Genomic DNA, 23010 nt, shown 5'->3' with positions numbered 1-23010 from the left:
GTAGTGTGTTCTTAGGCAGAGTTAGAAAGTTACCCGGTCTGAGAAGCCATCCTTACCTACAGCTGGGAATTTGTAGAAGAGTCAGTCGTGGAAGGAAGGCTTTTGGATTATCTGTTAGCAGTGTTCTGGGATCCAAACCCTTGAACCCTCAATTATTGTAGAATATGTGTTGTAACAACAGGCTGTTGGGTAGTTTTAACACTGGTTATGGGATGTAGAGTTGGGGGAAAGACTTAAAAGTGAAAGAACCTTGAAAAAGTATCTCCTCCAGATAGTTTAAAGAAGACGGTTCTCACAGTGAGGAGCTTTTCTGGAAAAGGCTAGCCCTTCGCTTCACAAGGGAAGCAGGGAGGTGTAACTGTACTTATGGTGTAACTTAAAAGGTAAACCTTTCCCTCCCACTTGGTTGCTTTCTAGTGGATGTTCATCTTCCACATCTGTAATTTTGGACATGATGTATCATTTTCTGTTACTCAGTTCTGCTTCTGAAGGAGAGACCATCTGACACAAAACCATATAGGAATTAGAAAATTGTGGAAAGGACTTCAGTGTTGAAAATGAAGTCTGTGGCAGGGTGCTGCATTTGTAAGGGGCTCTCAGTACAGAGAACACTTAAAAGAATGCGGTGTTATTTCTTATTTATTTCTTTAAGCCTTCGAATGGAATCTTTTCTTTGCAGAGTTTCTGGAGTATTAGAGAAGTGGGAGCTAAAAATATTTAGCTTTAAGAAAGAAAGCAGCAATATAAACATTGGTTGTTGTATGGTATCTGTCTTAAAGTTAATTCTTTAATGCAGGAAGTTTTAATTCCCAATTTCTTAAGCAAATATGTACACTCTTGACTCTTAATGATATTCTTTGTAGGGCAGAGTTGCTTTCGTTTCCATTCTGAGCATTGAAAGGCCTTCTATGATAGTTTTGCCAGTCCTCGATACTATATTTTCCCTCTGTTGTAAAGTTAAGTAATTAAATTTGAAGCAGATATAAATATCATTAACTTGCTACATATGTGGATATTCGGTGTTACGTGGTCAGAAAGTTTGTGTAGGTTGCATATATCTACATAATTTCCCCTTTTCCTACTGTTTTCTTAATGAAAAGGCGGTGGAAATGGCATTATGAGAATATGTCTTATACTAAAAAGTGTGTCCCCACTTCCCTCTGCCAGATCTGGATGTTCTTTCTTTCTTGGCTTCTAGCTCTTTTTCTTAGGCCGGGTGTAACATCCCTCTATGCATGTGCACGTGCGCACGCGGCCACAAGGAGTAGAGGGCACTGTCCCATTCTCCCACTCCAGCCGTGGACTCACCCACTGGAGGCAGCAATGGCACTAATTCGTTTGTAAGGTCCCTTTAGAAACTCAGTTGGTGGGGTAGCAGCTCTGATGTCCACTTCTAGTGGGTGAGCCCTCAAAGGATCAGGTATCCCTCAATAAGTGTTGATTCTGGGGGAGGGGGAACGAGCAAGGATAACTTCTGTGGTTAATGCTGGCTTATCTTAATGTTCAAGTACCCGAGTTTCATGGCTTCATGTACTACATTTCTGTCTCCAGCTAGATTTTTTTCTCTCAAATTCTAGACTCCTGTAATCATCTGCCAGTTTGAGAACATCTTCACTTGGAAGTCTGATATCTGAAAACCAACATGTGTAAAAACTGAGCCCTTGATCTTCCAACTTCCAGACTGATTCTATCTGCAGCCTCCTCCATTCAGTTAATGGAAAGTCAATGCTTCTAGCTACTCAGGCTAAAAAACTTGGAGTTATTCAGACTTCACTGACATGGCACGTGCCTTCTGTCAACAGATCTTATTAGCACTCCTTTAAAATATATCCAGAACTCAGACACTTCTCATCACTGCTCCTGCCTCCACTGCTGCTACGCTGTTCTGAGCCAGTGTCATCTCCTCCTGCATTACCCTTCTCAGTAGCTTCCCTCTTTTCATCGTTGACCCATAGAGACTATTCTCAACCAGCAGCCAAAATGATCCTTTGAAAACATAAGTTGGGTTGTGTCACTGTTCTGCAGTACCTTGCCATTTCACTCAGGGTAAAAGCTAGTGTACCCAAATTGTTTTCTGCCTCAATCTCTTTATCTGTTATATGGGGATAATAGTAATTAGCTCACTCAGGGTAAAAGCTAGTGTCCTACATGATCTGTACTCCCCCCTCCGGCCCTGCTCTCATGTCCTGGAACACACGAGGTGCATACTGGCCTTTGCTCTAGTTATTCCTTCTGTCTGGGCCTTCTCCCCCCTCCTGGTCCTCATTCTAATCTCAGTTCTCAATTTGGCCTGCCCTGATCACCCTGTTTAATACTGCAAGTTCCATCAGTCCATCACCATCACCCCCATACTCCTCACTCTCTTTACCCGGCCCTCTTTCTTTGTTCCGTAGTTCTTAACTTCTAACGTGCCACTTACTCTACTGGTCTGTTGTGTGTACTGTCGATGCCCCCCACCCCCACCCGCCCCCTGACTCCAAGCTCCCTGAGGACAGGGATTTTTATTTTGTTTATTGATATGTTCCTTGTGCCTAGAATAGTGCTTGGTACATAGTTGGCACTCAAAAATTATTTGCTGAATTAATAAAATAATATTTAAAGAATGAATTATTCTTTCAGAAATGGGTCAGGAAAGGAAGAGGTGTGAAAAGAAATGGTGCAATAAATAATGATGTTTGCCTTTTGTTCTTTGTGTGATGTATATACAAGTATGATTTTTTTAGGCTTTATTTGGTTTCCTAATTTATTAAACTTTAATAGCTTTATTAAGATATAATTTACATACCATAAAATTCACCCATTATAATTGTGATCGTAGTAAATTTCTAGAGTTGTGCAACCATCTCCTCAAAAAGTTCCTTTTGTCTGTCCATATGCAGTTAACCCTCCCCACAATGGCACCCTGATTTCATTTGTTAATTTTTTTGCTCCCAGATTTCGAAAGAATAATTTATACAGCAATACTAACATAGCTTTGTACTCTTAAAAATTATACATTTAAATATGATATTAACTATCCATTGCTTAATGTAGGAAATGGTATTGAACATTAGTGAAAAGAATGGCCTTGAGGGTCAGACTCGCTGCACTCTTATCAGCTCTACCATTTACCCAGATTGTTTTCTGCCTCAATCTCTTTATCTTTATATGGGGATAATAATAGTAATTAGCTCACAGAGTTGTTGTGAGGATTAAACAATGAAAGAAAATTTAGTACAGTGTCTGCCTTAAAGTTAATACTCAGTAAACAGTTAAAGTAGGTCCAAAGTATATGGGGTGAATAACCTTGCAGGTAGAAAACAAAATTCAAATCAGATTCTAAGCTTCTGAAGTGTGTGTAAAATACGACCCAGTTCCTGTCTTGGTTTGTAAATAGGCCCACTGCAGAATGTAAAAGCAGGTTAATTTCCAACAGAGAAAATCATTTCTCAGCATTTCTTCTGAAGGTATCTGCTAAACCATGTTTACTGAATTTTCTGTGCCCATCTTTGAGAGAGCTTTGAAACCAGGGAGGTAATTATCTACTTTTTTGTTAAAACCACAGTGACCATCAGAAAGTGTTCTGAACTGTGTTTTAGTCTTGGGTTGAAAAATACTGTGAGACTTCCTCTAAATGAGTGGGGGAGAAGGGCATTCATTGTATCTCTTGTAGCCTGATAAGTCTGAACTAAGCTATCTTTAATAAGATCTTTTTCTGTGTTTTGTTATTTTCTTTTATGTACAGATGCACAAAGCAGGGTCATCAGAAGCCTCTCGATTCAAAAGATGATAATACCGAAAAACACTGCCCGGTGACAGTGAATCCTTGGCATATGAAGAAAGCTTTTAAAGTCATGAATGAATTAAGAAGGTATTATTACATTAACATACCTTTATTTTTCACTATAAAGTGAATATATTCCCCACCCCTCATTTTTGCTTTGTTTGATACAGAGAACATTTAAAGCTTTTTCTGCAAGTTTTTTAAAGGAAGGAAGAAAGCAAAAAATTTATCAGAAGTGTGAATGGTATAAGGCTGCACTGTCCAATATGGTAGCCACTAGCCACATGTGGCTAGTCTGAATTGAGGTGCTCTGTAAGTGGAAAATAATGGATTTTCAAGACTAACAACCAAAAAAAAAGTAAAATATTTATTAATAAGTTTTAAAAATAATGCATTTTGAAATGATATCAATTCTAATATTGGATATTTTGGGTTAAATAGAATTTTACTTAATTCTATTAAATTAATTTCACTTGTTTTTATTTTTAAATGGGATTACTAGAGAATTCTGACTTACATTATATTTCTATTGGACTGGCTGGTCTAGGGTTTCTAACTTATCCTTGCAAAGCATATGAAAACTTTTATTAAAATTTTTTTTATTGAATAGTTAATTTATAACATCATATTAGTTCCAGGTGTACAACATAGAGACTCAACATTTTTATAGATTATACTCCACTTAAAGTCACCACAAAATAATGTGTATATATCCTTGTGGCCTATCCATTTTATACATGGTAGTTTGTACCTCTCAGTCAAATCCACTACCCCCATCCTGCCTCTCCCATTCTTCTCCCCACTGGTAACCACCTGTGAGTCTGTTTCTGTTTTGCTATATTCACTAGTTTGTTTTCTTTTTTAGATTCCACATATGAGTTATAACATAGAATATTTTTCTTTCTCTGACTTATTTCATTTAGCATAATACCCTCTAGACCCATCCATGTTGTTGCCAATGGCAGAATCTCATTCTTTTTTATGGCTGAGTAGTATTCCATTGTGTGTATATACCACATCTTCTTTATTCATTCAACTGTTGATGGACACTTAGGTTGCTTCTGCATCTTGGCTATTGTAAATAATGCTGCTCTGTACATTCAGATGCGTGTATCTTTTCGAATTAGTGTTTTCATTTTCTTCAGATGTATACCCAGGATTAGAATTGCTGGTAGTTCTATTTTCAGTTTTTTGAGAAACCTCCATAATGTTTTCTGTAGTGGCTGTACCAAATTATATTCCCACCAACAGTGTAAGAGTGTTTCCTTTTCTCCACATCTTTGTCAACATTTGTTATTTGTAGGTTTTCTGATGATAGCCATTCTGACAGGTGTGAGGTGATATCTCATTGTGGTTTTGATTTGCTTTTCTATGAAAATTACAGATGTTGAGCATCTTTTCATGTGTCTGGCCATTTGTATGTCTTCTTTGGAAAATGTCTATTCAGGTCTTCTGCCCATTTTTTAATCAGATTGTGTTTTTGATATTGAATTGTATGAACTGTTTGTGTATTTTGGATATTAACAGCTTATCAGGCGTATCATTTGCAAATATTTTCTCCCATTTAGTAGGTTGTCTTATCATTTTGTCAATGATTTCCTTTGCTATGCAAAAGCTTTTAAGTATAATTAGATCCCATTTGTTTATTTTTGCTTTTGTTTGTTTTGCCTTAGGAGACAGACAAAAAAAATATTGCTATGATTTGTGTCAAAGAGTGTTCTGCCTATGTTTTTTTTCTAGGTGCTTTATGGTTTCAGGTTTCTATTTAGGTCTTTAATCCATTTTGAGTTTATTGTTGTATATGGTTTGAGAAAATGTTCTACTTTCATTCTTAACATGTAGCTGTTCAGTTTTCCCAGCACCACTTGTTGAAGAGACTGTCTTTTCTCCATTGTATATTCCTGCCTCCTTTGTTGTACATTAATTGACCATAGATGGGCAATTCTTTATTCTGTTCCACTGATCTATGTTTCTGTTTTTGTGCCAATACCATGCTGCCTTGATTATGGTACTTTTTAGTCAGGGAGTGTGATACCTCCAGCTTTGTTCTTTTTTTCTCAAGACTGCTTTGGCTGTGCAGTGTCTTTTGTGGTTCCATATAAATTTTAGGAGTATTTGTTCTAGTTCTGTGAAAAATGTCATGAGTATTTTGATAGGGATTGCATTAAATTTATAGATTGCTTTGAGTAGTGTGGACATTTTAACAATATTAATTCTTCTAATCTATGTACATGGGCTATCTTTTCATTTCTTTATATCATCTTCTTTTCCTTCATCAATATTTTATATTTTCAGAGTGTAGGTCTTTCACCTCCTTGGTTAAGTTTATTCTTAGGTATTTTATTTTTTTTGGTGGATTTTGAATGAGATTGTTTTCTTACTTTCTCTGATAGTTCATTATTAGTATATAAAAAAGCAACAGACTTCCATATATTAATTTTGTCTCCTGCAAATTTACTAAATTCATTTGTTTAATATTTTATTGGTGGAGACTGTTAGGGTTTTCTATATATAGTATCATGTCATCTGCAAGTAGTAACAGTTTTACTTCTTCCCTTCCAATTTAGATTCCTTTTATTTCTCTTTCTTTTCTGATTGCTGTGGCTAGGACTTCCAATACTATGTTAAATAGAAGTGGCAAGAGTGAGCATCCTTGTCTTGTTCCCGATTTTAGAAGAAAAGCTTTCAGCATTAATCGTTAAGTATTATGTTTGCTAACGGTTTATCATAAATGGCCTTAATTATGTTGAGATATGTTTCCTCTGTACCCACTTTGGTGAGAGTTTTTATCATGAATGGATGTTGAATTTTGTTGAATACTTTTTTTGAGGTGATAATGTGATTTTTATCCTTCCTTTTGTTAATGTGGTATATCACATTGATTTATGGGTGTTGGACCATCCTTGAATCCCTGAAATAAATTCCACTTGATCGTGGTATGTGATCCTATTTATATATTGTTGAATTCGGCTTGGTAATATTTTGTTGAGGATTTTTGCATCTGTATTCATCAGATATATTGGCCTGTAATTTTCTTTTTTTGTAATATCTTTTTCTGATTTTGGTATCAGGGTAATTAATGGTGGCCTTGTAGAATGAATTTGGGAGTGTTCAATCCTCTTTAATTTTTTGGAATAGTTTGAGAAAGATAGGTATTAGCTCTTCTTTATATGTTTGGTAGAACTACCCTGTGAAGCCATCCTGTCCTGGACTTTTGTTTGCTGAGAGGTTTTTTTTATTACAGATTTAATTTCATTACTAGTGATTGGTCTGCTCAAATTGTCTGATTTTTCTTGATTCAGTCTTGACAGTTTGTATGTTTCTGGAAATTTGTCTGTTTCTACTAGGTTGTCTAATTTGTTAGCATATAACTGTTTGTAGTATTCTCTTATGATTTTTTTGAATCTCTGTGGTATAGGTTGTTATTTCTCCTCTTTCAGTTTTTATTTTATTTGAGTCCTCTCTTCTTGCTGGTGAGCCTGGCTGAAAGTTTTATCAATTTTGTTTATCTTTTAAAAAAGCTCTTGGTTTCATTGTTTTTTGTTTGCTTTTTTTTTGGTTTGTTTAGTCTCTGTTTTACTTATTTTCCCTTTGATCTTTATTATTTCCTCCCTTCTGATGACTTTGGGCTTTGTTCTTTTTTTTTTTAATTCCTTTAGATGTTGATTAGGTTGTTTGAGATTTTTCTTTTTTCTTGAGGAAGGCCTGTATCACTATAAACTTCCCTCTTAAAACTGCTTTTGCTGCATTCCATAGATTTTGGAAAGTTGTGTTTTCATTTTCATTTGTCTTGAGGTATTTTCTGATTTTCTGTTTGATTTCTTTATTGACCCATTGGTTTTTTTAGTAGCATGTTTAGTCTACATGTGTTTGTGCTTTTCGCATTCTTCTTTTTGTATTTGATTTCTTGTTTCACACTGTTGTGGTTGGAAAAAATGCTTGATATAATTTGTGTCCTCTCAAATTTGTTGAGACTTGTCTGTGGCTTAGCATGTGATCTATCCTGGAGAACATTCCATGTATACTTGAAAAGAAAGTACATTCTGCTGTTTTGGATGGAATGTCTTGTCTTGTAGATATCTTTTAAGTCCAACTGGTCCAATGTGGTATTTAAGACACTGTTTCCTTATTGATTTTTGTCTGGATGATCTGTCCATTGATGTCAGTGGGGTGTTAATGTCCCCTCCTATTATTGTATTATTGTCAACATCTCCCTTTATGTCTGTTAATATTTGCTTTATATATCTAGGTGCTCCTGTATTAGGTGCATATATGTTAATGAGTGTTACATCCTCTTCTTGTATTGATCTCTTTATGTATAATGTCCTTCTTTGTCTTTTGTTATAGACTTTGTTTTAAAGTCTGCTTTGTCTGATATGAGTATTTCTACTCCTGCTTTCTTTTCATTTCCATTTGCATGAAATATAAGAAAACTTTTAGACAGAGAAAAATGTAAATCTCTCTTTGGTGGTGGTGGTGGTAGTGTTAGTAATTTGGGGGAGTAGTGACCTGCCCATTGCTAAGTAATTCTCAAATATGTTAAGAGTCACTGCAGTGAAAGAGTGACTTTAAAAGTTGATTGAAAAACGAGTAGCTTTTTTTTAATTAAAAGACTAATGTGTGTATTAACAGGCTTGGTTTTATTTTCTTAGCATTTTGTGAAAAACATATATTTTCCCATCATTCCCTTTGTGAAAGTACATATATTTAAAAGCTAGGGCTAAGAAGGGAGTGACTTAAACTTTCCTTTAATCTCTCTATGCTATATCTTCCTGAAAGCTCATCCTTTTTTTTGTTCCATCATTTGTTTATTTCTTCTTTAATTAAAGATTCAGTAAATATTCATCTGCTGGGTGCTGGAGATACAATGGTAAGCAAAACAGACATGGCTGCTACCCTCATGGGGCTTATGATTGACTGCAGGAAACAGGCATTAATCAAAGAATCACACAAATAATTTACTGTAAATTTTAATGGCAGTAACTGCTACAGGGAGGGCTATGAAGTTAGATAACAGTGGTCAGGGAAAGCTTCCCTGAGAAGATAAGAATAATTGTGCTGAGATCGAAAGGAAAAGAGAAGTAAGGAAATGAAGTCAGGCATAGGGAATGGCAGTGTCCAAGTCTTGTGGTGGGAGTGAGCTAGCCTCCTGGAGGAGCTGAGGGGTAGCTGGAGTGCAGATGGCTGGGGGCCATGGCAAGAGAGGAGGCTGAGTGAGTAGGTGAGGGCCAGCATTCTTAGAGCCTTCTGCATTTTGGTCTTTATCAGGAGTTGCCGTGGGAGAAGCCATTGGAGAGTTTTAAGCAGGGATGTGACATGATCAGATCAGATTTGTATTTTGAAAAGAACACAATGGCTGCTGGGTGGAGAGTGGATTGGAGAGAGAGAGATAAGAGAAAATTAAACTAAATAATGGATATTAGATTTGTTTCCTAGTACTGCTCTGACATCAGTTTCAGTAAGTAGGTTTTCATTTAGTTTTGGGGAGAAAATATAGCTGGGATAATCCAGCAGGTCTGCCCATGCTGTTTCAGTTAATCTCGTTGCAAAAGTAGTTATTAGAATGTAAAATGCAGTCGTTATTAAGTGATACTGAAGGAAAAGTAAGAAAAATAGTCTGGTTATTTTGAGACATTTTCTTTTTCTTTGAAAAATCTAGAAAGACTTACTTTTAATAGGTCTATTCATGTTACTTTTCCCCCCACTCCCATGGGGCTGGTAGCCAGACCTTCCACTGATGTGTGAGTGGGCCCCTGTTGATGAAGGTCTCAGTCAGTAAACTACAGGGAGGGCCACACCTAGCTCTCCTTCCTGAGGTGAATGACCCTAGTTTTTGGACAAACTCTTTGGCCTTGGGCCAGTTGTTATACTTTTTTGAGACTTAATTATAAAATGAGGGGAGTGGATGGAATGCAGTCTAAGGTTCATTGCTGCTCTGACGTTCTTTTGGCCTGTGAGGTTTTTTCCTGCTTCCCTGCATGTGGTGCACCTTGTCTCATCCTGGGATTACTTAGCTGTAGCCGTCATTCAGCTGTTTGTACCATTTTGGGGGTGAACTGTATGGCTGTGGAACAGTATGTTTTTGATCTTTGTGTTGCACCATTTCAGTAGCTAGCATGTAACCAGGCTAATAGTTGATGTTGATTTTCAGAATGAAGAATGACCTTTGAATAGCTGAGTCTTGGCTGCCACATCCACAACAAGGATTGTTTTAATGAAGTCAACGACTGCTAGTGTTTTAAAAAATGAACTCTCTTTGAGGCTCATCAGCACTTTTGTTTTTTAATGTCATTCCCTTTTCTCTTACCCTTTATTGCCAATTTTATGTAATTCTGTTTTTTTTTTTTTTGCGGTACGTGGGCCTCTCACTGTTGTGGCCTCTCCCGTTGTGGAGCACAGGCTCCGGATGCGCAGGCTCAGCGGCCATGGCTCACGGGCCCAGCCGCTCCGCAGCATGTGGGATCTTCCCGGACTGGGGCACGAACCCGTGTCCCCTGCATCGGCAGGCGGACTCTCAACCACTGCGCCACCAGGGAAGCCCTGTAATTCTGTTTTTTTAAAAATAAATTTATTTATTTATTTTTGGCTGTGTTGGGTCTTCGTTGTTGTGCGCAGGCTTTTCTCTCATTGCGGTTAGTGGGGGCTGCTCTTTGTTGCAGTGCGTGGGCTTCTCATTGCAGTGGCTTCTCTTGTTGCGGAGCACGGGCTCTAGGAGTGTGGGCTCCGTAGTTGTGGCTTGCGGGTTCTAGAGCGCAAGCTCGGTAGTTTTGGCACATGGGCTCAGTTGCTCCGTGGCATGTGGAATCTTCCCGGACCAGGGATTGAACCCATGTCTCCTGCATTGGCAGGCAGATTCCTAACCACTGCACCACCAGACAAGTCCCAGTAATTCTTAAAACAAACAAACAAACAAACAAACAAAATCTCTGAAGAAACCTACTCCTTGTACAGCTGAAAATCTTTTGTTATTTCCTGTCATTGTGTCAACTTCCTGCTGCCAGAAATAGGTAGCTGAGAGTGGTTTCCTGACTTCTGGGAAGGGAGAACTTCCTTGTTCTCTCCATTCTGCTCTTGGGCTGTCACCTCTAATAGGTAGAATATCAGCTGTACCCTAGAGAGTGTTGTTATTAACCTTTGGCTAATGAAAGAGAAATTTTAGAAGTAAAAGTCACTTTTCTTTCAATTATACTTGGTGTAAGGTATGGTTATGGGAATAGGAGGGCAGGAGTTTTGTAAAGTTTAAGTTATAGAATTTTTTTTAATATAAATTTTATTTATTTATTTATTTATTTTTGGCTGCGTTGGGTCTTCGTTGCTGCGCACGGGCTTTCTCTAGTTGTGGCGAGCGGGGGCTACTCTTCGTTGCAGTGAGCGGGCTTCTCATTGCGGTGGCTTCTCTTGTTACAGAGCACGGGCTCTAGGCGTGCAGGCTTCAATGTTGTGGCCCGTGGGCTTCAGTAGTTGTGGCTTGCGGGCTTTAGAGTGCAGGCTCAGTAGTTGTGGCGCACGGGCTTAGTTGTTCCTCAGCTTGTGGGATCTTCCCAGACCAGGGCTCAAACCCATTTCCCCTGCATTGGCAGGCAGATTCTTAACCACTGTGCTGCCAGGGAAGCCCCAAGTTATAGAATTATAACTTAAGTTTAACTTAAGAATTATAATTTAAATTTATAAAAATGGAATGTTACATTTTCTTTAAACTAGTTTTTCATTTCTTTCAGACAGGAGGCCCAGATATAGCTCTATGACCCAGTCCAATACGAGTTTGAATAACTTGCAATTATTGGTTTTAAAAACCCTGTGGTCACTTCTAAACAGTGTAGTCAGCAAGTATTTGTAAGTACCTGATTCTCCTTTGAAGTCAGCTAGCACGCCCAGAGGCTGTGTGGGAGCCAGAGCCAGTGTCTGACGTGGCCCCTGCCTTTCGAGTGACCTGATTGTGCAGGAGATGTAGAGAAGAGGATGAGGTGGTGGAATATCGTGTGCAAAATGTGGGTCCTGAAAAGGATTCTCACAAGAGAAAGTCATAGAGGTGGTTTCGGTTGGGCCTGATAGGGATGCAGTAGGATTCATAAAAAGGACTGGAGAGGAAAGGCAGTTCCTGATCTGGATAATTGCACAAGTTAGGGATGGGCTAAATGTAACCTGTTTGGTAAAGTGAATCAAGAAGAGTTCATGCTGGGGAGTCTGTGGAAAAAGTCAGAATTATGGCAGGCTTAAACAATGTGATTCATTGGGATTTAATTCCAAGGACAGTGGGAATCAGTGAAGGTTTTTGAGAAAGGGTGTAGCATCATAAGACTAATGATGTCGAGAAACAGCCTGGCAGCATAGTGAAAGGCGAATCTTGTACAGCAACACATCTCTGGTGGGGAATTCAGCTCTGTACATTTCCTAGGTATGGCTTGGCAGGAGGAGGAGTTTTTCAAAGCACTAACACACTGACATTTTCAAAATCAAAGCAATAGACCTTTACAAAGTGCTTACTCTATGCAACACACTGTATTGGGCCTGTGGAGCAGACAGAGAAGCAGGCTGTACCCCGGACACACATTTGCTTGAGGACATTACACCGTGAGCTTTTTGAGATGACCCAAAAAGGAGCTGTCAGATTTAATGTTTTTTGTTTAAAATAAATTTAAAAAAAAAGTCTGTTTTCTAGGATATGGGATAAGACTGGACTTGAGTTTTAAAAGTTCCAATGAGCATTACTGGGGGGCCAACCTATTATTTGTTTAGAAGAAAGCTAATATTGATCCTTAAGTTGCATTTAGGAGTTGAAACTTTTTAGCAAGGATAAGTCTTATGAAGCAGTTTGAATGTTTGCCTATATATCACACAGAAGCCATAAACATTTAGTTGTTCAGTTACAATAGCATTTCTTACATTCCAGAAGATAATTTAAACAGAAGATCCTGGATCCCTCTCTTAAGGGAATGCTTATTGTATTTTTCCCCCAGGACTTTTAGCCATTGTGGACCCAGATCATTACTAGGATTATATCTGTTGTGCATCTATGCAAACTTTGAGTTTGTGGCTCTTCTTTGGTTGTTTGTACTTTGTTGCTTAGGTAGCAAGTGAATTAAACAACAAACTGAAGCGAGACTACCTTTTCATAGCTTTATATTACTGTTTTTGAAAGAGATTTAGGAAATTACACAGGGTGTGAATTTTTTTTATCACTATGTATATATATTTCTGTAGTAAAACGTTGTCAGTTTCTTTTGTTTTTATATTGTACTAAAATAGAATATAAAACATTCCTTGAAGGACAGAGAAGTTGGGAAGGGTCCCTAAATCAAGCAAACTTGTTTATTTAAGAAAGTTTAAGAGACATTTTGAAGCTAATGTTCTCAATTTAACTGGTAATCTTCTACAGTGTATCTTAAGTACTTGTGATAGATTTCTTATTAGGTGGTGTTTGTTGAGCATGGATAAAACCATTAAACATTTCAAAGATGTGAAGAATGGATGGTAGTGAATGAATTTGCTTCTGTTTTGTCTTCTCTTTCCTGGTGTGGGGTACTGTGCTGCCTCAGGGTTTGCCTTCAGCATCCCCTCCTAAGTCAGAAAATCGGAAGATGCTACCTTGGCTGTTTTTCTTTTAAATTATTATAGCTAAGAGCATCTAGCTCATGTTTTGTTTCACCAAGTTTTTTTAAAAAGTAACTTTTAATAAGGAAGTTTTCTTTGTACATATTCTCCATTTTCTACATGTAGTCGAGCTTTTATCACACATGTTCAGAAAGTCACTCCTGCCATTTCTGTTTCCCCTCTCTGAAATCCTCATCTCTCCATTTTGCCTCCTCCCCATCATCTTTTCCCTGTCACTCATATCTTCTTTCACTTTATTTCTAATTATTCTTTTCGCCTCCTCTCAACTGTGACCAAGTATTCTTAAAAGTCCTCAAATCTGGAGTTGTTAACTTCCCTTCTCGACAAATACTCAGTAATGTGCTTCCCCCCCACATCTTCCTGTGGCTTGGTTTTGTCACTTTTCCCTGTCATTCTGTTCTCTTGATTCTATGTGAGATTCTCTATTCTGAGATCCTTTTCTAGTTTAAGGCAGTTTCTAAATCACTGACTGTAGTAGGTTTTCTTACGAGTTTCCAAGTTGACTGTCATCCTTTCCTGCTTCCTGTTAGAAAATCTCAGCAGGTGCAAATCTGTTGAAGGGGCTGTGCTGTTTTTCAGGGCTCTAATTGTGGTGGTGAACCTTAGTAAGCCCAACAGCTAGGTTTTCCCTGTGCTTCACTGCCACAGAAATTCAAATTCAAACCATCATTGTTTTAAGATGAAGAAGGTGATGGTGGTGACACCTGTTATGGAGTTGTGTTGCTCTTCAAGATTATTGACATTTTAGCTAGTGCATCTCTCTTGTCTGTAAATTTTTGGAGGTTTGGTTAAATATAACTGATTTAAGTCAGTGATCAGGAAGCCTTTCACCTTTAAAACAGCTTGCTTTCATTCCACACCTCCCTACTTTCTGAGCAGCCAGAACCTGATGAAGTAGCTGATCAGCAGCTCCGCATCTGGCTCATCCTGTGCTTCCTCACTAGCTTTTAACTTTCTTGGCTTCTGACCTCTTGCCTAACTTCTTTTTCTGTCTTGCTCTTGTTTCTTTATCCTAACACTGATGCTGCTCCAAAGATGCCTTTGGGCACATTCCGAGGCTGTGGCTTGTGTTTGCTCTGTGGAGTCTGGCTAAAGCTCATCTCAGCAGCGTAGCACCTCGGCGGTTATTCTGATTCTGCTCCATGTGGCAGGAGGTGCCTCCAGATCTCACACAGCCTGGCACCTGAGGAAGAAAGGTGGACAGATGCTATCGATGTAATCTCTCCACCACCCCCACTTCCAGTAGAAAGTAAATTCTTGTATCGTGAAACTACCAATTATTTTAGATATCTCAGAGCCTAATGGCACATTTTACTTTAAGAAGATACACATTAGTCCCCCCTTATCCAAGGTTTTAGTTACTGTAGTCAACCACACTCTGAAAATATTAAATGGAAAATTCCAGAAATAAACAATTCATAAGTTTTAAATTGAGCACTGTTCTGAGTAGTGTGATGAAATCTCACTGTCCTGCTCCATTCTGCTTGGGACATGAATCATCCCTCTGTCCAGTGTGTCCCGGCCGTTAGCCCTCTTGGTTATCAGGTTGACTGTTGCAGTATCACAGTGCTTGTGTCCAAGTGACCATTATTTTAACTCATAATGGCCCCAAAGCACAGGAGAAGTGATGCTGGCAATTCAGATGTGCCAAAGATATGCTGTAAAGTACTTCCTTTAAGTGAAAGGAGTGAATGTTCTTGACTTAGTAAGAAAAGAAAAAAAATCATATGCTGAGGTTGCTAAAGATCTGTGGTAAGAAGGAATCTTCTATCTGTGAAATAGTGAAAAAGGAAAAAGAAATTTATGCTAGTTTTGCTTTTGCACCTCAAACTATGAAAGTTACAGCCACAGGGCATGATAATTGCTTAGTTAAGATAGAGAAGGCATTAAATTTGTTTAGTAAGATATTTCGAGAGAGAGGTTACATTCACATAACTTTTATTACAGTATAGTTATCATTGTTATATTTTATTACTAGTTACTGTTAATCTCTTACTGTGCCTAATTTATAAATTGAACTTTATCATGGGTATGTATGTGTAGGAAATAACATGGTACATGTAGGTTTCGGTACTGTCTGTGGTTTTAGGGATCCACTGGAGGTCTTGGAATGTATCCACCATGATTAAGGGAGGCTTCTGTATATACAGCAGTGACAGGGTTTTCTAGTCTTAGGAATCCATTCCTTTGATTTCAGAAAACCAAAGCGTGTCTAGATGTATTTGGGTATGGTTCATTTTCAAAGCAATTTTTTTCTTGAGAAGGACCGATTTTCATGATGTTTCACTTGGGAGATGAGTGCCTATCTTTTTTTCTGTGTCATTTGAGTTTTACATAAGGCCTGTGTAACTCCTGTTATTCTCCAGACTTGAGCTTAGAAGCAGTTTTCTTTCCAAAGCTTTCCAGTATGTTTGGGCTTGACCTATCTCCTGTGTACTCAGACACCCCACACTTGCCCTAATAGCTATCAATTCATTTTGTAAGTACCTGTCACCTTGTCTCTTTCCCCAGCTCCACTGTTAACTCCTTGCTATCATGGACATTGTCTTGTTTACTGTGGTAAACTGATATAGCCCTTGGTGCCCAGTACGCACTTTAGATATTTGATGAATGAGTGAATAAATTCAGATTTTGCTAAGTAGCAACTTTATACCATTATTCTGAAAGACTTTTCCTTCTATAGTCCATTCCCTCATTAGATTTCACATAATAGGAATATAAACTCACCATGTAGACTTTGGGTATGGGCTGCTAAAACAAGTTTCTGTTACTTTTATTGCCGGATTTTATTTGTAGCCCTCCTCACCTAAAGTCACTCAACTTCTTGTGAGCATGCACACTTGGAATGAAGAGGTAAGGGCCAGAGTCAACAGACACACACACTGGCTGAATGATAAGAAGGTTGGTCAAATCTCTCTAGTATGTGAGTGCTGTTTTAAAAACATGTTATTGCTAGAGACAGAAAGATAAAAAATTGAACACTAAAACTAAGCATGTCCTTGATCTATAATGTGGCATTAGGCTCCACGTGACCTAACCCAGGGTGTGGCTGCATACTGGTTTGGCAGTGTTTTTACTCTATTAGTTAACTAACATCAGCTAATCAGGAAGGCCAAGATAATTATGTGATAGCTAGCGGGTGTTATGCTAGAAGGTTTGGATCAATGAGTAATTATAATTGAAGTTGAATGTAATCAATTATGTGATTTGGAGGCATTCAAGTGTAATTCCACTTATGTTCCATCTTGAAACCAGAGCACTAGGAAGGATTATTGACAAAAGGAAAATAGACATAAAGATGCACTTGACTCACATTTGAGCTGTGTCCAGATGACCTGGTCACCGTAGGAAACCTGGATGGCCCTGCTGACCCCAGCATCCCTCTTCTCCTTCTTGCCCATGCTTCTTGTGCCACACACCCCGTTGTGCTTTGCTGCTTCATGTCTCTGTCCAGCAGCATCTGCTGTTCTCTCTGTGTGGGGTTCTCTTGTCCTTCTCCATCCAGCTAACACTTACTTGTGTTTAGAACTCGGCTAAGGGCAGTAGCTGCAGGACACCTTTTCTGACCCCTAGTCTGATTTAGATGCTCCCCTGTTCCCCTAGCATCTTCACTCTGGCGCTTTCCACTTTGTCCTGTAATCCTTGCATTGTCAGTCCTTTCTGCTAGTCTCCTTAATGGCAGAGATAATCTTGCAGGACTTTGTTGAATTTGATTTTTTCTAACTATTCTTGTAGTGGTAGTGCTAAAAACCCACTAAAACCGGCTCTTTTATACACTATATATAGAACTTTAAAAAATAGCTTCTAGTATACAGTATGTCAAATAATAATTGGGTGTTGTTTCTTTCTTTATATTCCCTGTTTTATTCAAGCTGTAACAAGTCTTAAAACCACAGAGCTTTAGATGGTTTTGTGAGCCAGACTCCATAGATTTGAATCCGGGCATTGCCACTAGTGGTGACTTCAGGCTTCTTATTCATCTTTTCCTTGGTTTCCCCAGCTATACATTTTAAGGGTAAAAATCACAATAACATGGATCCCATAAGGTTTTGGTAGGGTCTAAGTGAAGTAATACATGCGGGTGGAGCTCCTGTATAACACCTTCCTGAAGACACCACTGACTTCCCCCTGCTTAACTTGTGAACCCATGGAATTCATAGAATTGCAGAATGATTTTATCTGCGCAGAGCAGACTGTAGACTTTGTCAGTTTTCCACACTGATCTGGAGGAACTACAGCTGAGTGATGGCCACCTCTTGAGTCTAACACGTGACCTGCCTGATGTCTCATATGGCATCGTGACCTGTGCTTCAACTTACAGGGCACAGCATTAAAATTACATTTAATTTTATGTGTGATAATATTTTCTGACCTTGAAGAATGAGATATTTTGCATTGGGAAAATGTTCTGATTAAGTTAGACTTCAAATGCTCAAACACCTTTCAAGCAGCAGGTGTAGTTGAATGTAATTTTACCTTTGCTTGATGACCCAGGACATTTTCTGTGTCTGTATAGTTTTGATACTTTGACCCAATTTAGTTTTCTCCATGTGTTTTATTTTGTCTTTATCTTTGTGTCATACCACCATCTGCCACTTCTGCTGATGCAGTTCTTAATGCAAACAGCCTCCCATTTGACACCCCATTAATGGTTTGCTGCCAGTAATTTATATTAGGTTGAGAAATCAGTAATCAAGTTTGGAAAGATTTCTCTATTAAACAAAGGCAAGATTCTGAGTGAGGGCCAAGGCATGTTGGCCTATGTCATGACTGTTTTCTATGTTCTTCATGTTTGGGTATCCTGTTTTTAAGGATGGAAATTTTTAGTTAGTTTTAACTTCAGAAAATTGGACTTTTACTATAAAATTTTTGCATAGGGTGTTCAATACACTTACTCTTGTTATTAAAATTATTCTCTCCCTGTTTTGTTAACAGTCAGAATTTGCTGTGTGATGTCACGATTGTGGCTGAAGACATGGAAATCTCTGCTCACAGAGTGGTGCTGGCCGCCTGTAGTCCTTACTTTCATGCCATGTTTACAGGTATGAAATGTTTTAGTTATGGATGTTTATAAAATGTATACAGATCTGGGCTTTTCTTTCCATATTTTCTTTCCTTATTAACATTTTATTGTTATGAAGTTAAGCATTGTAATAGAAGAAAATGCTCTTGCTTTGTTTTAAATAACTCCTCATCTTTGTTTTTCATTCTTGTGATGGTGTTGTGTACATACATGTGTCCATTACATACATGTATATGTTACATACAAATACAATTTTATGCTCAGTTTCCCCCCTTTACATTTATATTTGCATATATTGGCTAAGTTTGCCTTCTTGCCATTTATAACAGCCTTTGGCACTTTCTTATTTTGACAAAAGTAAATTGCTTTTACTGTTTCACATTTCTTCAAATGATTTTCACATTTGCCTCATCCAGTGTTTATAGTGAACAAAGAGATGTTTATTTAATGCCTTTTGATTCAGAAATATAAGAAAATAGAGTGGATACTTAGGCAACTGTAAAAATACATAAAATGATTTTAATATTTCTGGCAAAAAAGCAATTTGTGCCTGCCACACTGGAAGCCTTTAAAAATATAGTTGATGTACAATATTATGTTTCAGGAACACTATATAATGGTTTGACATTTGCGTGCTTTATGAAATGATCACCACGATAAGTCCTTTAACCATCTGTCACCATACAAAGTTACTATAATATTATTGTCCTTATGCTGTTGTATATTACATCCCCATGGCTTATTTACGTTATAACTGGAGGTTTGTATCACTTAACTTCACCTAATTCTCCCACCCGACCTCACCCCCACCATACTCCCCTCTGTGAACCGTTTGTTCTCTGTATCTGTTGAGTCTGTTTTCATTTTATTTTATTTATTTATGTTTTTATTTCACATATGAAATCATTTGATATTTGTATTCTCTGTCTCACTTATTTCACTTAGCATGATACCCTCTAGGTCCATCCATGTTGTTGCAAATGGCAAGATTTCATTCTTTTTTAAGCCTATCCATTGTATATATATATATATACCACATCTTCTTTATCCATTTATCTGTCAATGGACACAGGTTGCTTGCATTTGTTGGCTATTGTAAATAATGCTGTGGTGAACATAGGGGTGCACATATCTTTCCAATTACTGTTTATGTTTTCTTCAGAAGTGGAATTTCTGGATCATATGGTAGTTCTATTTTTAATTTTTTGAGGAACCTCCATACTGTTTTCCATAGTGGTTGTACCAGTTTAAAATCCCACAAACAGTACACAAGGGCTTCCTTTTCTTTACATCCTTGCCAATATTTGTTATTTATTATCTTCTTGAAAATAGCCATTCTGACAGGTATGAGGTAGTATCTCATTCTGGTTTTGATTTGCATTTCTCTGGTGATTAGTGATGCTGACTACCTTTTCACATGTCTGTTGGCCATCTGTATGTCTTCTTTGGAAAAATGTGTATACAAGTACTCCTCCCATTTTTCAATTTTTTTGTTGTTGTTGAGTTGTATGAGTTCTTTGTATATTTTGGATAGAAACTCCTTATTGGGTAGTTCATTTGCAAATACCTCCTTCCATTTGGTAGGCTGCCTTTGTTGATAGTTTCCTTTGCTGTGCAAAAACTTTTTTTTTTTGTGGTACGCGGGCCTCTCACTGTTGTGGCCTCTCCCGTTGTGGAGCACAGGCTCCGGACGCACAGACGCAGCGACCATGGCTCACGGGCCCAGCCGCTCCGCGGCATGTGGGATCTTCCCGGACCGGGGCACGAACCCGTGTCCCCTGCATCGGCAGGTGGACTCTCAACCGCTGCGCTACCAGGGAAGCCCCCAAACCTTTTTAGTTTATGTAGTACCATTTGTTCATTTTTGCTTTTTTGCCCTTGCCTGAGGAGAAAGATTCAAAAAATATTGCTAAGACCATGCTGCCTATGTTTTCTTCTAGGACTTTTATGGTTTTAGGTCTTACATTTAAGTTTTTAATCCATTTTGAGTTTATTTTTGTGCATGGTACTAGAAAGTAGTCCAGTTTGATTCTTTTGCATGTAGGTGTCCACTTTTCCCAGCATTGTTTATCGAAGAGACTGTCTGTTCCCCATTGCCTCCTTTGTTGGAGATTAATTGACCATATAAGTTTGGATTTATTTCTCTACTCTCTATTCTGTTACATTGATCTATGTATCTTTTTTGTGTGTGCCAGTACCAGCCTGTTTTGATTACTGTAGCTTTGTAGTATAATTTGAAATCAGGGAGCATGATACCTCTAGCTTTGTTCTCCTATCCCAAGATTGCTTTGGCTATTTGGGGTCTTTTGTGTTTACATACAAATTTTAGAATTATTTGTTCTAGTTCTGTGAAAAATGTCATGGGTATTTTGATAGGAATTGCACTGAATCTGTAGATTACCTTAGGGTTTATGGTCATTTTAACAATATTAATTCTTCCAACCCATGAGCACAGTATATCTTTCCATTTGTTTGTGTCGTCTTCAATTTCTTTCATCAGTGTCTTATAGCTTTCAAAGTACAAGTTTTTTGCCTCTTTGGTTATATTTATTCCTAGGTATTTTATTCTCTTTGATGAAATTGTTAATGAGATTGTTTAATTTCTCTTTCTGATAGTTTGTTATTAGTGTATAGAAACACAACAGATTTCTGTATTACATTTTTATCCTGGATCTTTACTGAATTCATTTATTAATTCTGATAGTTTTGGTAACGTCATTAGGATTTTCTATATATGGTATCATGTCCTCTGTAGACAGTGACAGTTTTACTTCTTCCTTTCCAATTTGGATTCCTTTTATTTATGTTTCTTCTCTGATTGCTGTGGCCAGGACTTCCAAAACTATGTTGAATAAAAGTGGTGAGAGTGGACATCCTTGTTTTGTTCCTGATCTTAGAGGAAATGCTCTCAGCTTTTCATCATTGAATATGATGTTAACTGTGGGCTTGTCATATATGGCCTTTATTATATTGAGGTAGGTCCCCTCTATGCCTGCTTTCTAGAGAGTTTTTATTATAAATGGATGTTGAATTTTATCAGTGGCTTTTTCTGCATCTATTGATATGATCGTATCATTTTTATTCTTCAGTTTGTTAATGTGGTGTATCGCATTGATTGATTTGTGGATATTGAACCATCCTTGCATCCCTAGGATAAATTCCACTTGATATGGTATATAATTCTTTTGATGTATTGTTGAATTCAGTTTGCTAATATTTTGAGAATGTTTGCATCTGTGCTCATCAATGATATTGGCCTGTAATTCTACTTTTTTGTGGTGTTTTTGCCTGTTTTTTGCTAGGGTGATGCTGGCCTTATAGAATGTGTTCCAGAGTGTTCCTTCATCTTCAATTTTTTGGAATAGTTTGAGAAGAATAGGTGTTAACTCTTTAAATGTTTGGTAGAATTCACCTACTGGTCCTGGACTTTTGTTTGTTGGTAGTTTTCTAAATTACTGATTCAATTTCATTACTGGTAACCGGTCTGTTCATATTTTCTGTTTCTTCCTGATTCAGCCTTGGGAGATCGTATGTTCCTAGGAATGTATCTATTGTAAATTGTTCATTTTGTTGACGTATAATTGTTCGAAGTAATCTCTAATGATCCTGTGTATTTCTGTGGTTTAATCTGTAATTTCTCTTTCATTTCTGGATTATTTATTGGGCCTTCTCTTTTTCTTATGAGTCTGGCTAAAGGTTTATTAATTTTGTGTATCTTTTCAAAGAACCAGCTCTTTCATCGATCTTTTCTGTTTTTTTAGTCTTTATTTCATTTATTTCTGCACTGATGTTTATTATTTCTTTCCTTCTACTAACTTTAGGTTTTGTTTATTCTTCTTTTTCTGGTTCCTTCAGGCATAAGTTTAGATTGTTTTGAGATTTTTCTTGTTTCCTGAGGTATGCTTGTATGGCTGTAAACTTTCCTCTTAGAACAGCTTTTGCTGTGTTCCATAGATTTTGGATTGTTGTGTTGTTGTGTTTGGATTGTGTTTCTTTTTCATTTGTCTCCAGATTTTTTTTTAATTTCCTTTTAATTTCTTCAGTGACCCATTGGTTGTTCAGTAGCATATTGTTTAGACTTCATGTGTTTGTGTTTTTTCATTTTTTTTCTTGTAGTTGATTTCTCTGCTCATACCATTGATATGATTTCAGTTATCTTAAATTTATTCAGATTCAGTTTGTGGCATGTGATCTGTCCTGAAGAGTGTTCCATATGCACTTGAAAAGTATGTGTATTCTGCTGCTTTAGGTTGAAATGTTCTATATATATCAATATTTATGAAATCTGTCTAGTCTAATGTGTCATTTAATGCCATGTTTCCATATTGATTTTTTTTTCTGGATGATTTGTCCATAGATGTAAATGGGGTGTTAAAGTCCCCTACTATTATTGTATTACTGTCAGTTTCTCCCTTTATGTTTACCAGTATTTGCTTAATGTATTTAGGTGCTCCTATGTTGGGTGCATATACATTTACAGTTGTTGTATCTGCTTCTTGGATTGATTCCTTGATCATTAAATGGTAATGTCCTTCTTTGTCTCTCAATAACATCTTTGTTTTAAAGTCTGTCTTGTCTATAGAGACACAGATGTAGAGAACAACATATGGAC

The 23010-nt window shown here is 37.5% G+C and overlaps 1 protein-coding gene across 6 annotated transcripts in view; it reads left to right on the top strand.

Moving 5' to 3' along the window:
• Positions 1 to 23010, top strand: part of KLHL2 (kelch like family member 2) — a 115067-nt gene that overhangs the window by 7938 nt on the left and 84119 nt on the right. For 5 of the 6 annotated variants that reach the window (XM_060147828.1, XM_060147831.1, XM_060147830.1 and 2 more), the window contains 2 exons: positions 3725 to 3850; positions 18311 to 18417. In XM_060147828.1, the coding sequence (XP_060003811.1) occupies positions 3725 to 3850; positions 18311 to 18417 (233 nt within the window). Of the gene's footprint in view, positions 1 to 3724; positions 3851 to 18310; positions 18418 to 23010 lie in introns of those variants that run through there. The other variant, XM_060147833.1, reaches the window with a different exon arrangement.

Source organism: Lagenorhynchus albirostris, chromosome 4, assembly GCF_949774975.1.
Source record: "Lagenorhynchus albirostris chromosome 4, mLagAlb1.1, whole genome shotgun sequence".
Classification (NCBI taxonomy): Eukaryota; Metazoa; Chordata; class Mammalia; order Artiodactyla; family Delphinidae; genus Lagenorhynchus; species Lagenorhynchus albirostris.
This window is presented reverse-complemented; position numbering and strand designations above follow the sequence as displayed.